At 35.5% G+C, this 16,474-nt stretch overlaps 3 protein-coding genes across 4 annotated transcripts in view; all 3 read right to left on the minus strand.

The window, feature by feature from the left end:
• The window catches only part of LOC141834508 (large ribosomal subunit protein uL30z-like), a 5,307-nt gene extending 1,140 nt beyond the window's left edge, over window positions 1–4,167 (minus strand). The window contains exons 1-5 of the mRNA XM_074721829.1: window positions 4,080–4,167; window positions 2,164–2,357; window positions 765–862; window positions 532–669; window positions 330–432 (exon numbers count right to left, since the gene is read on the minus strand). Of these exons, the coding sequence (XP_074577930.1) occupies window positions 330–432; window positions 532–669; window positions 765–862; window positions 2,164–2,346 (522 nt within the window). The 5' untranslated portion in view covers window positions 2,347–2,357; window positions 4,080–4,167. The remainder of the gene's footprint in view (window positions 1–329; window positions 433–531; window positions 670–764; window positions 863–2,163; window positions 2,358–4,079) is intronic.
• Window positions 4,168–4,579: 412 nt separating this feature from the next.
• Window positions 4,580–7,590, minus strand: LOC141834853 (scarecrow-like protein 21). 2 transcript variants are annotated; one of them, XM_074722233.1, is made up of 2 exons: window positions 7,538–7,590; window positions 4,580–6,454 (listed from the first exon to the last, which is right to left on the minus strand). In XM_074722233.1, the coding sequence occupies exon 2, from the start codon at window positions 6,383–6,385 to the stop codon at window positions 4,793–4,795; it is 1,593 nt and encodes a 530-aa protein (XP_074578334.1). In that variant the 5' UTR covers window positions 6,386–6,454; window positions 7,538–7,590; the 3' UTR covers window positions 4,580–4,792. The 2 variants fall into 2 exon arrangements, with proteins under 2 accessions (XP_074578334.1, XP_074578335.1); XM_074722234.1 differs by having other exon boundaries at window positions 4,580–6,437; window positions 7,538–7,567.
• A 2,609-nt stretch (window positions 7,591–10,199) lies between these two features.
• Window positions 10,200–15,929, minus strand: LOC141834855 (DUF21 domain-containing protein At1g55930, chloroplastic-like). Its single transcript, XM_074722237.1, has 3 exons — window positions 15,820–15,929; window positions 12,670–12,849; window positions 10,200–11,056 (listed from the first exon to the last, which is right to left on the minus strand). Exons 1-3 carry the CDS (start codon window positions 15,901–15,903, stop codon window positions 10,871–10,873), a joined length of 450 nt encoding a protein of 149 aa, XP_074578338.1. The 5' UTR covers window positions 15,904–15,929; the 3' UTR covers window positions 10,200–10,870.
• Window positions 15,930–16,474: the final 545 nt, after the last annotated feature.

Consider the following 16,474-nt stretch of genomic DNA (forward strand, 5'->3'; position numbering starts at 1 on the left):
CCATCCTCACTTATGATAGAGATTTTGCAGCTTCAAGTATACCTATACGAGAAGATTTTTTTTAGGTTATCAAGAGTTAGAATAGTCCCTATACGACCTACTGACTGAGTGTTTCTTTGAAAAGCTTCATTCATTACCTTCATTGGTTTGCATAATTTTCCTTTGTTGAGATATCAGCACAAGAAACATCGAAGATTCACATGCATAAATGTTAATTCCACTATCATAAAGGCCCCATTCTTGAAAAAGTGGCAATATGTCCATGGTGGGAACATGAACTAGATCAGAGTTTCTTGCTGTAGTATCAAAAATTTTAGGACTTGTCTTACCTGCTCGATGACATTGTTGTCTGTTAGAGGAGTCCTTTCCTTGTCTACTTTTCCATGGCCTTTTTTGTAGATAAGCTCCTTGACACTTTTCAAGTTGGGGTAACTACAAAGTTGAAATAAACATCTTAGAAGAAAGAAAATATAAAAACAAGAATTCCGGCTTATCTGGGATTAAGTGAGAATAAAGGAACACCATTCTCACCCGTAAGTGACGAATGGTTCTACTCTCAATAACATTCTCAAATTTGCTTCATTGGCTTTGAGAAACACACCATTCAATATCTGTACGAGCCGCAACTTGTTCAGAATTTTTCTTGTTTGTGGATGCATATCCTTTGATCTGAACGCATGGTTGAGTTTTAAAAAGGACTGTGCATGTATATTAAACAAGATTAAAGAAAGGACACAAACTAAGATTCCTTTTATATAACTAACCCATGGATCCTAATGACAAAAAGCAGCTTAGATTTCATGGCTTCATTAGGAAACTTCCGAAGTTTTACCCTTTGCTTCATGCGAACAAAGTCCAACTCCTAAAAAATGCAATTATATTAGATAATAAAAAAGAAAAGGCATTTTCTATTCAGAATGATTAGATTAACTAACTACAAACTTATAAAAAACAGTGTGGAAACTATCGCATGCACATGAAATGAACAAGAGCACTCAGAGTAATGGGTAGAAAAAGGGTATTCAATGCAGGCCCTCTCATTAGTTCCATGTGTGTTTATAAAAAACGTGTGTAATACCACAGTTCTAAACTCCATTGTCCAGAGATGCAGGTATCAGAGGTGAAATGGTAAATGGTAGAGAGAATACCAACCAACAAACCAAAATTAAGATGGTAAAATGGTTCAAACAAAACAAATAATCATGAAATAGAAATCACCCTGATAGGCCATCACAACTACCATTTATAGACATTTCCCTTGATTAATGTCTTTCTTAGATTAAATGATCATTTCTAGAAATTTCCCTAGTGGTTGTCTTCTTAGATTAAATTATCATCGCGACTAGTCACTTCAACCCTCTCTGCTTCATGACATAAATTTATTGGAGAATTAAATATAATTGAATAGATATTCCTTCAAGAATTGAGTAGAAGAGGAATAGTTAGTCCTTGAATTAGAGTAAAGAATATCTAAGAAGGATGATTAGGGAATCACAATCCATGGACACTGTTAGCATGTTGATCTTTGCAATCACAGGAATACTTTTTCCATGGAAATACATACGGAATAGACTAGTTGACCCTATGAATCAAATGCACCACCAGTGATTATGTAAACATTTATATCTTTTAAGGTTTTGTAGAATTAAGTGCCATGAGCAAACAAGATACTAGCACTTCAGATGGCCAAGCACTTTCATTATCATTCAAGATTTCTTCTTATCACAAGTGTTTGTTTAACCAAATGACATTTACACTCTTTTCCTGTGCATACAAATTTCCTGCCAACCCTGAGCTAACTACTCTCTTAATTGCTGAACACAAAACCGTAGCTGCTTTTCACAGAGGCCAACTCAAGGTAAATTGATGAAAGACTCCATAAATCATAATCTTCCTAGGTTCTTATTAGAATAAACAACTTCGCAATGCAAATAAAACATCATATGGATAATGCTAAACAGTTGACCAGATACATATCCATGGAAAACAGAATTTCAGCAGAGTTTTCTAACGCTTACAATGAACCAGTAATATGCAGATGTCTCCCTCAATAAAGAAGTTTTCAACAAGATGATAAGTTGGCCAAAGTGAAAGAGATGAGGCAGAGGTGTAGCATCTTAACAGACACATTTTGCAAGAAAACAATATGGATCGCTTACTAACCTTGTCTCGGTATTCTTTGACAAACTCCTCAGGCCTCTTAATTGGACGTTTAAATCTCTCTTGCTTGCTTCTCTTTTTCTCTGCTAGAAGCCCCCTTCTCTTAACGGCCCAATCCTCACTGATTTTTCTTTTCTTCAGCACAGTCTCATGAACATAGTTAAGAGGTTGTGGTTCCTCCGCCATGATAGCTTATTCTGCAAGTAATTTCCTCGATGGATTTATTGGAACAAATATATCCAAGGTATTGCAGGAAAACAAGTTGCATGGCAAAGAAAAGTGAATACATAAAGCAACTCAAAGTTGACAACATCCTTAGCAGACTTAAAAACGCATTAAAAGACAATTGAAACTAAAACTCCAATAAAAAGGGGGATGTGGCTCAACATAGTTATGCTACAGGCACAAAACAACAGAGTTTTGAAAGAACGAAACAAGGAAGATTCTTCTTTTACCATATGAAAATTAAATTTGACAACAAAATTGAAAAATAAATTAAACCAAGCTTAGGAATTAAACTAAGCCCAAAAAGGAAAAAAAATTGGGACTCTCTGAGAATATTTTTGGCAAAAAAAGAATTTGAATGTAATTGAGCAGAGTAACAGAGAACAAATCACATAGTATAATCTGTACTTTTTATTAACAATCTTCTATTTCTTATCTGTCCATGAGAACTATGGAAAGGACATAGGCATAGAACAGACAAATTTTCTTGTGAAGGAGAAACAATATTGAAATACAATACTTGTTTCTGAAATTTTAGCTTGCTTTGGTTATAGTTGAAGAGTTAAAATAAATTTCTTTCCGGATGAACCCTTCTATAAATAATGTTGGTTAAAAATATTTACTTTTGCTTTACTATAGCTCGCCTCAACTTCCTATTTGCTAGTGTTATTTTTGGCACCTTGGTAAGCATTTACTCTTCTTACTTTTCTCTACCTATGTTTTCCTGGTTGATTCAGTTTGGAAATTTAATCTCATATTCACCTCAACACATTCACACTTCTTTTGCTAGTGTTAATTTTGCCACCTTGGTAAGCACTTACTTTTCTCCACCTTTGTTTTACACATTGATTTCATACCATCTAAGTTGCATGAGCTCCTCATGTGAATTGAGATCATAATTCCATCTTGAATTTGAACCTAACTGAACTGAACCTTATTTAACCGAATTGCTTTATCTAGGATTCTCAAATTCATCCTAATAGAACAATTAACACACATTCAATTCTTGTTTGACACCCATCCTAAGATGAAGCAGGAAGGTTCATCTGGAAACAAATTTATTCTAAGTCTTCTACTATAAATAAATAGAACAAAATGTTGAATCCCAGTCTCTTTTCTCCTTTATAAGACCATTTGTCCATCCTACACATAGGTTGAGATATCATTATCAGATGAAAAGACAAATTATCCAATGAACATATGCTGAGACAAGATCTCTTATAAAACCTAATATCAAACACATCCACAACTTACAGAACTCCAAAATTTCAAAACTCCACAATAGAACAAGCTGAATCACATATAAGATGGAGTCAACAATTTTTTTTAAAAAAAAACAGTATGTGGTCTATATGACAGAACAACAGTACATAATCTCAACTCAAATGCCCTTTGAGAAACAACGGAGCATCGAGTTCATCATGTAATAACATAAAAAAAAATTTAATTGCCGAAACGTACAAGTCAGTCTACGAAAAAGTAATATCTTAGGACAACACGCCAGAGTTAGATCAGAAGTTCAATTGCAACACAAATCAAACTTAGATTTGAGACAAGGGATTAAAAAAAAAAAAATCCCAAACTCAGAACAGCAAGGCCGCCAAGGAGCTTGCAACGCAAGGATTCAGCCTGATTCAGTACTCATATTCAGCATAAAATCCGAAAGGGCTTCAAAGGGGAACAGGAGGGCATACCTTATCGGTGGAACGGCGGGTGGACAGCGGAAGAGCTGATCGGCGGCTGCAGATCTCGGCGGCCGAGCTCGGCAGAGGAAGAGCCGTTTTATAGGGTAAATCGGGCCGTACCCCCTCCCACTCGACCCGATTTGATTTATTTCGTATTTAAAATTACAATAATTATTTTTAAAAATTAAAAAAAATCTGATTTTTTTATTATTTTTTATTTTTATCAATTTTTTCCCCTTTTTTTTCAAATCACGTAGTTTATTTTGATTGATATTTTTATATTATATTATATTATATAAACGAATTATAATTTTGTAGTTTAAATTATAATCAATATCAAATCGATCTTATTATTTAGATAATATCTACTTCTTACATTAATCCTGGAACATTTTACCAAATTTTCCTAACGATATTAATGAATTTATTGTTAGTAAATTATACTTATCTAATTAAGACCAAACCATATTATAAAGAATAATATGCCTGAAAAAATTGGATTTAGAGAGGCTTTATTATTAATTTCTGTTCTTACTCTTGTGTGTTTAACCAATGTATGTATGTATACATGCTCATGCCTCCTCCATTATAGTCATAAGATCGACCGTGTGGGACCATTGAAGTGACGAATTCTACCTTTTTACTAAAGTATACATGCTCATGGACTACTAGTTTACGAGTAGATAAATACACCAAACCTTGATCATTCGGTTTGTCGATCATCATCTCCAGGCGGATGAAACGACCAAAGTCTTGTTCATCCATCCGAGATAAAGCACACCGGATCGCTCCTCGAGTTGGTAGCATTGCGAATAGCTATGTAACAGGGTCTTGATGGTTGCATTCACCAAAGGACTGAGAGGAACTGGCTGGAATCCGGCCATGGTCAGCCGGGACTTCCATTTCCCAAACAGCTCATGCCTCTCTACCCTTTCGGCACCCTCACAGGCTATCACATTGACTATGTCCCTGGCAAGGCAGTGCTGCTCAACGTTGATTCTCTCTTTGCTTTCTCTAGGAAGAGTAACATCGATCGATTCGAAGACGGCGGTGTAGTATTCGAAAGTCTCGAGAAACCTTGCGAAAAAAGGAGCTGTGTTTGTGTTGGCTTCTTGCTCCACCAGTGTCACTACCTTGGGGGAAAGGCTCTTGGCCATTCTCAGAATTCGATCCCTGTGGTTCCTCGTGCTCACGCTCTCATCTGGTATGTGATGCAGCTCCATTGCAAAGTTCACAGCCACTTGCTCCCCGGGCCGGATGTCCAGGTGCTCGACTTCCACATCGCAACCGGGTATCGGCACGGCATGGAATTCAAACGGCACATTGCATGAGTGAGCGAGTCGGGAGAGTCTCCGTCCCACGATGTGCAGACCACCACATCGTGCGTGTGCGTTGTAAGGATCATCGATTCCGGTGATTCGTACACGCGGCGGACCGCCGGGCCTTTCGGCGAGGGCTTGAATGAGAGTGACCCACTGGCTTCCTTGAGCTATCTGAAAATCGATAATGTGAACCATGTTTTCATCTTTGATTGCCTCTGAAATTGCCCCGTTCGCGGACAAGTAACCGAATTTGAAATACGGGCAGACCTCATAGAGGATATGCATGTAGGAAAGGAGGTCACCACTAGCAGGTTGTTTGCACTCCAAAGCTTTGTAGATGGAACTCCCAGAGGCAGACAGCTTAGCTATCAGGCCTTCGAGTAAGTATGCTCCTAGTCGTTGAGCCGGTTCCCCGGAAACTGAAACCATATGCTTTAACTCCAGAATAAGCCATTTGACGGCGAGGAGATCATTATCTGCAATGGCTCTAGCACAGGCTATGAGATGCTGTTTCAAGTCTCCTCTGGGAATTCCCATCACTTGCCTGCACTTCTCCAGGTCTGGAGGCAGATGGGCTGGGTAGGTGTTCTTGAATCGTTCGACGGTATGATATTCAGCACCCAGCATCTCATGCCCAATCGCGCTTAACTTAGACTTCAGATCATTCGGATCTTCAGTAACAGACGAAGCACTTACTGGAGATCCATGGACATGATCAGAGTGCCAATCTGGCTGGGATATGGGGCTCCCACTGGTAGGTAGGTAAGGAGCACTGATCACAGTCGGTAAGGAGGATTCAAGAGTACAGAATTGCATTTGACCTGCCTGTGATTGAACATTTCTATGCTTTGAAGTATCCTCAGAAGCAAGATATTCCGAGGATTGGTGATCTCCAGTCATGAAATGGGATTCCGCATTATCATCCAGCAAACTCATATCGTTCAATGACTGCGGGCGTCTGTCAAAAGCTTTGCACTTCGTAGATGTTTGCATTGAAGTATTAATCCGGCAAATTAGGACCGTGCCAAATGAAGAACCATCCTACCTGCATTTTACATATTTCTGGAGCAACAAAATATGTTACTAAAGTTACAAAATGTAAACAACCATGTGCAATAAATACTTTGTACTGCAAAAATTTTCAGGATGGCTCACATAATCAAGAGAAAACACAACAACTCAATGATGATTTATCAAAACCCAACATATAAAATCACAATCATATATATTATCATATCACTGTGCCAAGCATAAAGCTGGTTTACAAGTTTAGCGGTTTTAGTTCCGAAACTCTACTTCATCTTTACATGTGAAACAATGACTTTTTTGAGGTCAATGTGATATGAATATGTTCAAGGTTTCATAAGATTTGAATATTATTACTAATAGAGACTTACAAAGAGTTGAATGGAGATGACAAGATCCATGTATTGTAGCCAACAACAAATAGATGGGCTAACACAACTTGCTGATGTTGATGTTTGAAGCTGAAATCAATGACTTTTCTTTGAACAAATGGAGGCAGAGCCATAGGTTAATAATCACTGTGACACTAGATTGCGGGAAAAATGAGCAAGTTCATTGATTGGAGGGATGGAAATGAGAAATAAGATTCAATTGAAGATAGCAAAGTAGAAATTTTGAAGGAATCTAGTTGTTCTTTGTTCCATAGTAATTGTGCACTGATCACAAACTGGCGTAAATCTATACCTAATCCATCTCCCAAATCAAGAATAAAACTGATTTCCAACTAAAACCAGAAGCGAAACAGGAAATATGGTTCAAAAGAAGCCAATCCAATCTCTGTATCTAATATGAGACCTAAACAAAACAAGCCGGCAAAGTCAAGCCAGATCTGCAGCTTAAAACCCAACCAGAAACCCTAGTTCAGATACAGAGCTATCAAAAATTCTCTCTTTTCGATTAACCATTAACGCGAAAATCACAAAGGGAAGATGGAAAGGCCCACAAGATTAAGAGAAGCAAGGAAAATCCCGAATCATCACAGCAGCAATAAAAAGGGTTGGGTTGGGGAAAGCGAAGGCAAAAACCCTCCTTTAATCTCCATTTCTCGATCGAGCAAGCTCCGAGAGCAATAACACGATAGAATCAAATCAGAAGCACAAGAGATTTGCGATTTCTCACCTGAACAAGAAAGGGATTCGAATCGAAGAGGCGAACTCCAAGCTTGAGATGAATCAAACTCGGCTGCTTAAAAAAGACTCAGAAAAGATAAACATTATACAAATGCCACTATTGTTCCAGGAAATTACATTAATGCCATTCCCATTGAGTCCCCGTGGACACGCGGCCAGTGCTGGTATCTTTGGAGCATCAGGAAAAAAATAATAAATAATAAATAATAAAATGAATAGATAAATAAATTGTGATAATTGATAAAATTATTTGAGATTAATATTAATTAATTAAATGAGGATGTTTAAGAGGATGTTTAAGTCAAGAAAAGCAGAGGATTAGTGGAATAATTAATGCTGTTTTTTTGATAATTTAAGTTGACATGGAGTTTAATTAACGTGAGAGTCGAAATGAAGTCAAAAGTTGACCCACGTGGTGTGTGCGAATAAGTCAAAAATTGAAATTCTTAAAGAAAATGACTTAAAATATTTTTTTAAAAAAATAATAATTATGCTTTATTGTAAAATGGGGTTAGGTAAATGGAATAAAAAATTAAATTTATGGTATGATAATTATTATATTAGTTTTTATTAGAATTAAAATTTTGAATCTAAATAAATAATATTTTTAAATGATCAAATGTAATAATATGTTTTGGATGGAATTTGAAGAGCTCATCCCACTTTTAACCATTGTACTATAATCCTAAAAATAAGAGATTATAATTAATGAACAGTAGTTTGAATAGAAGACCTGATAATTAATGAACTAATTTTTTTTTCTAAGGGGAAGGGGAAGAGTTTGTCCATTAGCGACAAGAATTGTCACATTTATCATGAGGTTTGACAAATTCTAAATTTTGTGATGTGATGTGTAGCTCTTATTAAGAAGAAGAAGAAAAATTCAATAATCCAAGAGACTTTACTTATCAAAATAAGAGATTTGAAGAACTACAATAATTTATTAAATTAGTTATGATAAAATGGAAGTAAGATGTATAAACATGACATTATTTTTGTTTATCATATTAATCTTACTATTTATTTATTTATTTTTGAAGTCAAAAAAGGAGAACAATCCACCACATCCCAAAGACTAACCACAAGGAACAAAGTATACCTGTGAAAAATCTTGACTTATTATCTCCAAGTAATTGAAAAAGAAAATAAATAAGTAAATATTTGTGCATCACTTTATTGCTATTGTCACTCATGCATCATCTTATCGTCACATATAAATTTTGGTTTATATTGTGATTTTTGGTCGACTAGTTTGACCAATCCCATCATATTGAATTAATAATTTGTCTTCTTCAATCATATTCAACGATCACTTGAAATGTTGAACTAATAATAATTTGTCTTCTTCGATGATATTCCATGAACATGGATGGCAAAACTTGTATATATTTTCATGTATTTATTTTGATGGGGCATCACAATATTTTTTTAATAAATTTGAAACTTAATTTAATAAGAGCTCATTTCATATTTAAAAACATATAAAACAAAATAAAAATTGAAGATTAGCAAGCTAAATTCATATATGACATAAATAAAATGAAGATTAGCAAGCTAAATTCATTAATCTTCGTAACTAAAGCTTCATATAAAACAAATAAATTGGAAAAAAAGATTCACAAGGTAAATTCATTAATGTTCCTTCCATCAGTAAAAATATAGAATCTGTCATCCTAACAATTCCACACAGTCAATCCCACAACCATCTATGAAGTGATAAATTAAAAAATTACAGTTAATCATGACAAAAGATATTACCTCGACTTCATTGAAATTTAACTTTTATCCACTTCAACAAATCTGCTTCATCGTAACCAACTCAACTATGTCCGAGAGCTATTAATGTTCCTTCCTGAATAATAATTCATGAGTAAAATTTTTTTAGGTATATTTATAGAAGTTCAAAGTGTGTGAACTAGCTTGCTAAGAATATAAGAGCCCTTGAATGACATTGCTAACTGCTGAGCATTAATTGATGAGACTCACAATAACATCTAAAGCAAGGATTTAATATACTACAGACAATATTAACATTTAAAGCATGAATTTATAAGGCCCAAGATCAATCAAGAGAAAGGAAGATGGCAACATATAATAATGTCTTTGTAAGAATTAACTTACAAAATAAATTTCAAAAATGAATTAAATAACTTAAAGTTCTTTGTAAGAAATAACACATTAAATTTAATTTATATCTCACTGATGCTACCTTAAGTCAATCCAACCTCACAACTCAAAACTTCCAAACTACATTCAATAGACTTCAAACCTCTTCACCTCACTTGCAACACCTAGCCATCATCCTCTTAAAACCTCAATTCCATCAAATCTCTCTAACACTGTTCCATCCAGTATTCATCAACTCAACAATTAGTCGCCTAACTCGCGGCTCTGCATCGGAGTACTCCCTACTACGACCAACATTATTCACCTTTAGCAACCTTTTATGTTTCCACCCATTCCAAAGGAGAAGAGCCTACCTACATGTGTTGAAATTCACCAATAGACTGCCAAATATACCACTGTAAGTGGAAGAAGAGTGCCTCCTTGCTGCCATAGATGATTCCGGCTCACCTGAAACAATTGCAAGATGAAGAAACAATATGAGTATACAATGTTCAAAAGGTATCTTGCACGCTGCATTTCTCACCTGGCTTGACACCGAGATGCGATTTGCTGCTACCCTAATCTTCACAGGGAGCAACAAGGAGGTTGACTGCTGTAAGGTTCTGCTGCTGGGTAAGAAGGGAAGGTTTTGGTGCTGCTACAATGTTGCCAGAAGCAACCTATGAGCTATGGTAACATCGGCAGCTGCAGGTGACAACAGCTGTTTTTCGATGCTTGGACACAATCACTGTTACCTGGTACTAACTTGAGAGAAAAGATCAATCAAGGAAAATTAAAAAGACTTTAAATGACCTAAAATAATGAACTATTTTAGGTTCCAAACAAATCTGATCTTGACAAGGATATAGCAAAAGAACAGAAATTTACAATCTCATCTCCAAATCTATCCATCAGATTCTCCTTCTTGTCCCTTTACATGATTTAAGAGAATGATCATTCCAAGAAGAAAAACACAAGGAAAAAAAAAGTAAAACAAATTGCCAACATCCATCTGCTAGGAAACATAATCTCATGCCATTATAACAAAAAAGATTATACTCCGCCTAATCGTTCATATATTCTTTCTTCGCTTCTCTTTTAGCTCCCACCAGGTGCGTGTTACCACATTACTATTAGTTTTTATTTCTCTAACAAGACAAACAATATTAGCAGTTGTTACTGCCATTACTACGATAACAGAGAAATTTTCAACATTTCATGAGGTTGTGACCTGGAGAGGGCTGTCTTCTTTCATCTTCTCAAGTTGATCAATTTGCTTCTTCCGCTTGACGACCTTTTTAGAAACTACACGATTTATACCCTTTGTCTCCAAGTCTGAACTTTTACTACTTACTGCTTTGAAACGGACTTTGCCAACTTTCCTAGCATTAGCTTCCATTATCTGCATGATCCAAAGAACAGACAAATCAGATACTAGATTTAATGTTTCCATGCAAACTAATTATGCTAATTTTATAATGAAAAGAAACATGCTTAGCAAGAAATATGAAATCGTTGCAGACTATTACGCAGTTCAGAATATTCTGATGATAAAATGCTCTATAAAACCTTCCACTATTCTCTCAATTTGACAAATGATATGCAACTATCCAAATTATATGCCAGCTGAGAAGATCTAGGTGAGGCCTTGTCGCATGCCATACTCCATCACAGTAATTTAAGGCACATGCTTGATTATGAGAATAATATTAGCACTGATCTCTGGATGATTAAATTATAGACTGATGCAAACACATTTTATGCCTCCCGTCATGTCCTGAGGAATCTTGCATTCTACAAAACAGCACAGTTACAGCGACCATGATAGTTGCAAGGATATGCATGTGCTTCCATTGAAATTTGTAATGAAGAATTTGGTTAATAGAAATAACAATTCTATTTTCTATGAATTCCTATGAAATAAACATTACCTAATTTGGTTGTAAAAATGACTTTGAAATATTAATTCTTATGGAGTTATTTCTTACTCTATATTGCAGGAATTACTTTTATTATCTGTTCTATCCTCAAACAATTCGTCTAATCGACTTCACAAGCCCACCCTGGTCAAATGGGTCAATCAAGCTAAAGGACTAAAATAAACTCATCGGTTGGTTGAGAGCCAATTGAGGTGGTCAAGCTAGGCGAGCTGAACGAACCAGTTGAACTCGTCATATGTTTGGGTTGGCAAGAAGAGTGGTCCGATTACATAGGGTTGGGCTGGACCAGTCAAACAATCCAAATGCCCAATCATGCCAATTACGTCAGTTGGTACAAGTGGGTTGGGCGGGTCAAACAAGTTGTTGAGGTCAAATGAGTAGAACAAACATATGAGGTCGATTGAGCTGACAAACTAGACAAAATGGTTGTGTTAGTCATGTTGATCGAGCCAGATGGAAATAAGTGGGTCAAATGGGCTAGGTGCGTCAACCGATCTAGTGGGATGGGTGGGTCAGTTAGTCCGATCAGGCTGGGCAAGCCTGTCAAGTTTGGTGGGTTTGATGAATCGAGTAGATCGGTCAAGATGGACAACTCAATCAGGCTAGACTAGTTGAGTGGCACAATCATGCATTGAGCTAGGTGAACTTGACAAGTTGATTAGGTTGGATGAGTTAACTAGGCTGGTTGGGCAGATATGATTGATTTGGTTTGATGGATCAATCATCGGATGGATGGATGGATTGGGATGACCAAGTCAAACAAATTAATTGGTCAATCAAGTTGAACATATCGATCGATTGAGGTGACCAAGTCGACATATCGATTGGGTTGATTGAGTCGGATGGACAAATTGAGCCAATCAATTCAAATGGACCAATTGAGCCATTTGAGATGGTTAGCCTATGACGCTGATCTGCAAGGTGGGTAGATTAAGCTGATGATGCCAATCCATGGGGTAGGAGTGAAATGAGAGCAAATTTGCTAAAAAAAAATTAGTTCCGGCCAGCAGGAGGAAAGACAAGCCACTACTAAAATGCACAGTCAATAAAATTGTAGTACAAAGGTGCAACATACCTCTATTTCATACTTTTGATGTTTCCCATTCTCTAATGAACTATCTGATTCTGCATTTTTGTAACCACTGTTTTCTTCTGGGCTTGCTTTCTCAAGAACCATGGCAATCTTTCCACCCTCTTCTGGTATATAACCAAACACTTCGCAGATGAAACCAGATACTGTCTCATACTGATGACCCTAGTCATTTGAGGAAAAAAAAAATTACGCAAGTTTTGTAACCATTGATTGTAATTGTAAATCCTGATGAAAAGGAACAAATTAAAGAACATACTGGGAATATTAAGCATAGGCAAAAAAGGATGACTGAAAAGAATTCCAACAATCATATTTGAGGCTATTATGACAGATTTCGAAGAGGAATTATGCAAATCTATGAATCTGAAGCAAGGTTTCAAAAACTATTATCACACAGTTTTCAACAAATTTTAGCACTAGTGAACAACAAGGGGATCAAGTGCAACTATATTTCAAGCATGGTTTCAAATTTCATCGTGTGCCGGGTGGCACAATTGAAAAATACAATTATTGTAAATTATCAAAATCCAATATTTATTGGAATGATAGTCTTTCCTGTGCCTCTTGTATGGATTGTGCCAATGAGTATCGTGTTGTGGTAATACTCGACACATCTTGACACCAACACATGTCAAAATGAATTCAAATAATTTTATTGGTCTTAATAGTTTGCTTTTTATAAAACTCTAGTTCATTTAATTATCTAATTCTTACAATTTTAATTTTATAAATAAATAACTTAAATGGAAGGCAATTATAGAAGCAAAAGTTATATGAATTTATCTTGCCACATATTAGTAAGAATGAATAAAGCATTTTAAATTCAATTAGTAATTGAGATAATCTAACTAAAAGTAGAAAATCTAAGTGAGAAACGATCAAATGAGTACAATTCATCTTAATGTCTGCATACTTGGATTGACACATGCAAAAATGTTAATTATAAATCAAATTTAATTCAATTAATTATTCAATTGCTAAAATCTAATTTTTTTTATAACTAAATAAGCTAAATGTGTGTATATATATAAAAGAATAAAACTGATCAAAACTCATCTCGGTATGTTTTGATATATGCCAAAGCATATTGAGTATCAACACAGCATGGTGCCAAAACCATACTAGTCAATAGGCAAAATTTGATCCTATAAAGTTTACCCTAAGGAATTTAGCTATTATTTTTTCTTTCTTTTTTTCTTCTCATTCATCTTATATCCCCTCTACCTCAAATTCACAACTAGCACCATGTATCAAAGACCAAATCTTTGGCATGGGCCGCATGGCTTGAGATTTCAAGTTTATTATATTGTATTTAGAAAATGTTATATGTCGTATACCCACAGTGGCTTTCTACTTGATTGTGCATTGTCGACAACCTTGTACGTTAAATGCTCTCAATCTAATTTTTGATACCCTACATAACTCTAATAACCCTAGGCCTTAAATAAACCTAATACTTTAAATGACCCTAATACCCCAAATAACCCCACACCCCAATAAACCTAATATCCTAAATAACCCTATAACTCTAATACCCCCAAATAGCCATATACCCCAGATAATCCTAATACCCAAAATAACCCTATTCCAAATAACCCTATACCCCTAAACCTAACCCCAAATAACCCCATATCCTAAATTATCCTAATAGCCCAAATAACCTTATACCCCAAATAACCCTATACCCTAAATAATTCTACCATAAATCACCCCATACCATAAATATCAGTTTTAGGATTTTAGGGTTTTAGGGTTTAGGGTAACATGCTGCCTTGCCTTGTGTATTGAATCCATTGATCTTAATTGTCTATTTTGTCAATGTTGATGTTTACTTGGTTAATAGTTTTGACCTTGTTCAACTCTTTTCATTGGTGCATACTTAGGTGGGGCTCTTTTCATCAGTGCATACTTAGGTGGGTAAATCTGCTTCTTGATCCCTCATTAATGGTTCCCTATGCATGAAACAAATGTCAAAGATTATATTTAAATTAATAAATTGCTGCATTTTTTTCAAAAAGGGGGATTAAAATGATGTTAAATTAGTAAATGGGTTCCAAATGAACTAAATTGTTAGATTTAACTTTTGTATTAAAAGAAATGTAAACTTTCATGGTTTTTGCCCATTTACATTTCTTATTATTATTTATACATAGTTCAGTGTATCTTTCATATATAGGATAATACTTTCCTCATAATAATTTTGTTTCTTTATACACGACTTTTTGCTTATAATAGAACCTTGTTTTGTTACTTTGAAAAATAAATAAAATGCATATTTGTTTTTTAGTCTTATGTTGATCCTCTATTTTGTGTTATCCTACCATGAAAATCTCTAAGGACCACAATACTTCCTCGACTCATTCCAAAGTGTCTCCCAACTCAGTTATTCCTTCCTCAGTTAGAGACAAAGGTGATAGGCAATGAGTTCCTTCTGCCCGCAAGCGGTTGTGACAACAAGTTCGTTCCATTTGCAAGCAATGGTGGCGACGAGTTTGTTCCTCCCTCCACAACTCTTTCCTCTTGATTCCTTCCTCAGCAAGTGACTTTGGCAATTTCATGGCTAGGGTTTCTGGAGGTAAGTTGCTTCCCTCTTCTCCCCTTTCCACCTCTTCTTAATCTTCTTCCTCTCCTCCTTGGTGCATACTAAACGGTGTGTCAGCACACCAGGTACGACATAACACTCATTTTGGCCAGCGATCAGAACTTTGGCTTGAAACGAGATTTCAAACCTTGATCTTATCTCTAAAATGTAAACAAAATCTTGAAGCCTTTTATTATCAGATTGCAGAACACTAGGATGACCATATTGCAAACTAAATATCACAATTTTAGCATATATCATCAACTATGCTTTTCTACTAAAGTTAAATGACATTTACTCCAGCAAAAAATAATTGCACCCTCGAGGAATAGCATGGACAAACTTAACACCAATATTTCCATGATAACATAGACACAGTTTGAATAGATAAGACTCCAAAGGCCTACAACAGTGTAACCGAGAAATTAACAGGAAGAAACCTAAAAGAACAGCAACAGTATAAGCAAAAGGCAAAAATAGTTCAAATGACAGAATTTTAGTGGCAATTTTTTGACAATAACTTTGATGATCACCAAGATAAAAATACAGACCTCTGGCATTTTAATATTCAATTCTTCTGAAAGTTGATCAATTGATGTATTAGCATCAACATCAAATATACCATCTTCTTTCATCACAATATAACCAGTTTTTCTCTGAATCTCATCCTGTAAAACATTAAACAGAAGACAAACAATAACTAGTTGCTTTATATTGAAAAATACCAACGCAATACATAGTTAAGAATACATGGTTTTTAAAGTCTAGTTCTTCTACAAAAAACATCTAGTTTTTCATCATCCTGAAAAGAGCAATAGACCATGGTTTAAAGTCTCATTCCATATCACCATTTACTGATAAAGAACAGGAGTGCATGTAGATGCCGCTTGGGCAAAGGTGATCTCAGCAGGGAGTGCAAAAGAAGGTTTGGTGATTCTGTTGTCCATTTTGTAAACAATTGATTAGTAAGACATGTGGGATTATATGTTCCTTTTCATGTCTACTAGTAAAGAAGTGATTCGCTAAACTATTATAAGTTGGCTTGGACACCATGCTAAAATCTCTTTGCAGATCTAACAAGTCATTTTAGCAGATAGAGCTCCTAGAAGGTTGGTCATGCCATAACAGTCTTATAGTATTTCATGTCAAATAAACAAGCATTTGGATCTAATTGACCATCAAAACTAAAACCTTCATTTGCCCAAT

Source organism: Curcuma longa, chromosome 9 (assembly GCF_044706935.1).
Source record: "Curcuma longa cultivar G26 ecotype Majalengka, Jawa Barat chromosome 9, ITB_CL_G26_1.1, whole genome shotgun sequence".
Taxonomy (NCBI): Eukaryota; Viridiplantae; Streptophyta; class Magnoliopsida; order Zingiberales; family Zingiberaceae; genus Curcuma; species Curcuma longa.

Excerpts from the sequence above, each read along its gene's own strand:
- LOC141834855 (XM_074722237.1), bottom strand. The coding sequence starts at position 15,903 with ATGAAAGAAGATGGTATATTTGATGTTGATGCTAATACATCAATTGAT. Across the intron at positions 12,850-15,819 it reads TGAATATTAAAATGCCAGAG|GGTCATCAGTATGAGACAGT; the intron begins GTCTGTATTTTT and ends TCAAATGACTAG. Across the intron at positions 11,057-12,669 it reads ATCAAAAGTATGAAATAGAG|ATAATGGAAGCTAATGCTAG; the intron begins GTATGTTGCACC and ends TGGATCATGCAG.
- LOC141834853 (XM_074722233.1), bottom strand. The coding sequence starts at position 6,385 with ATGCAAACATCTACGAAGTGCAAAGCTTTTGACAGACGCCCGCAGTCA.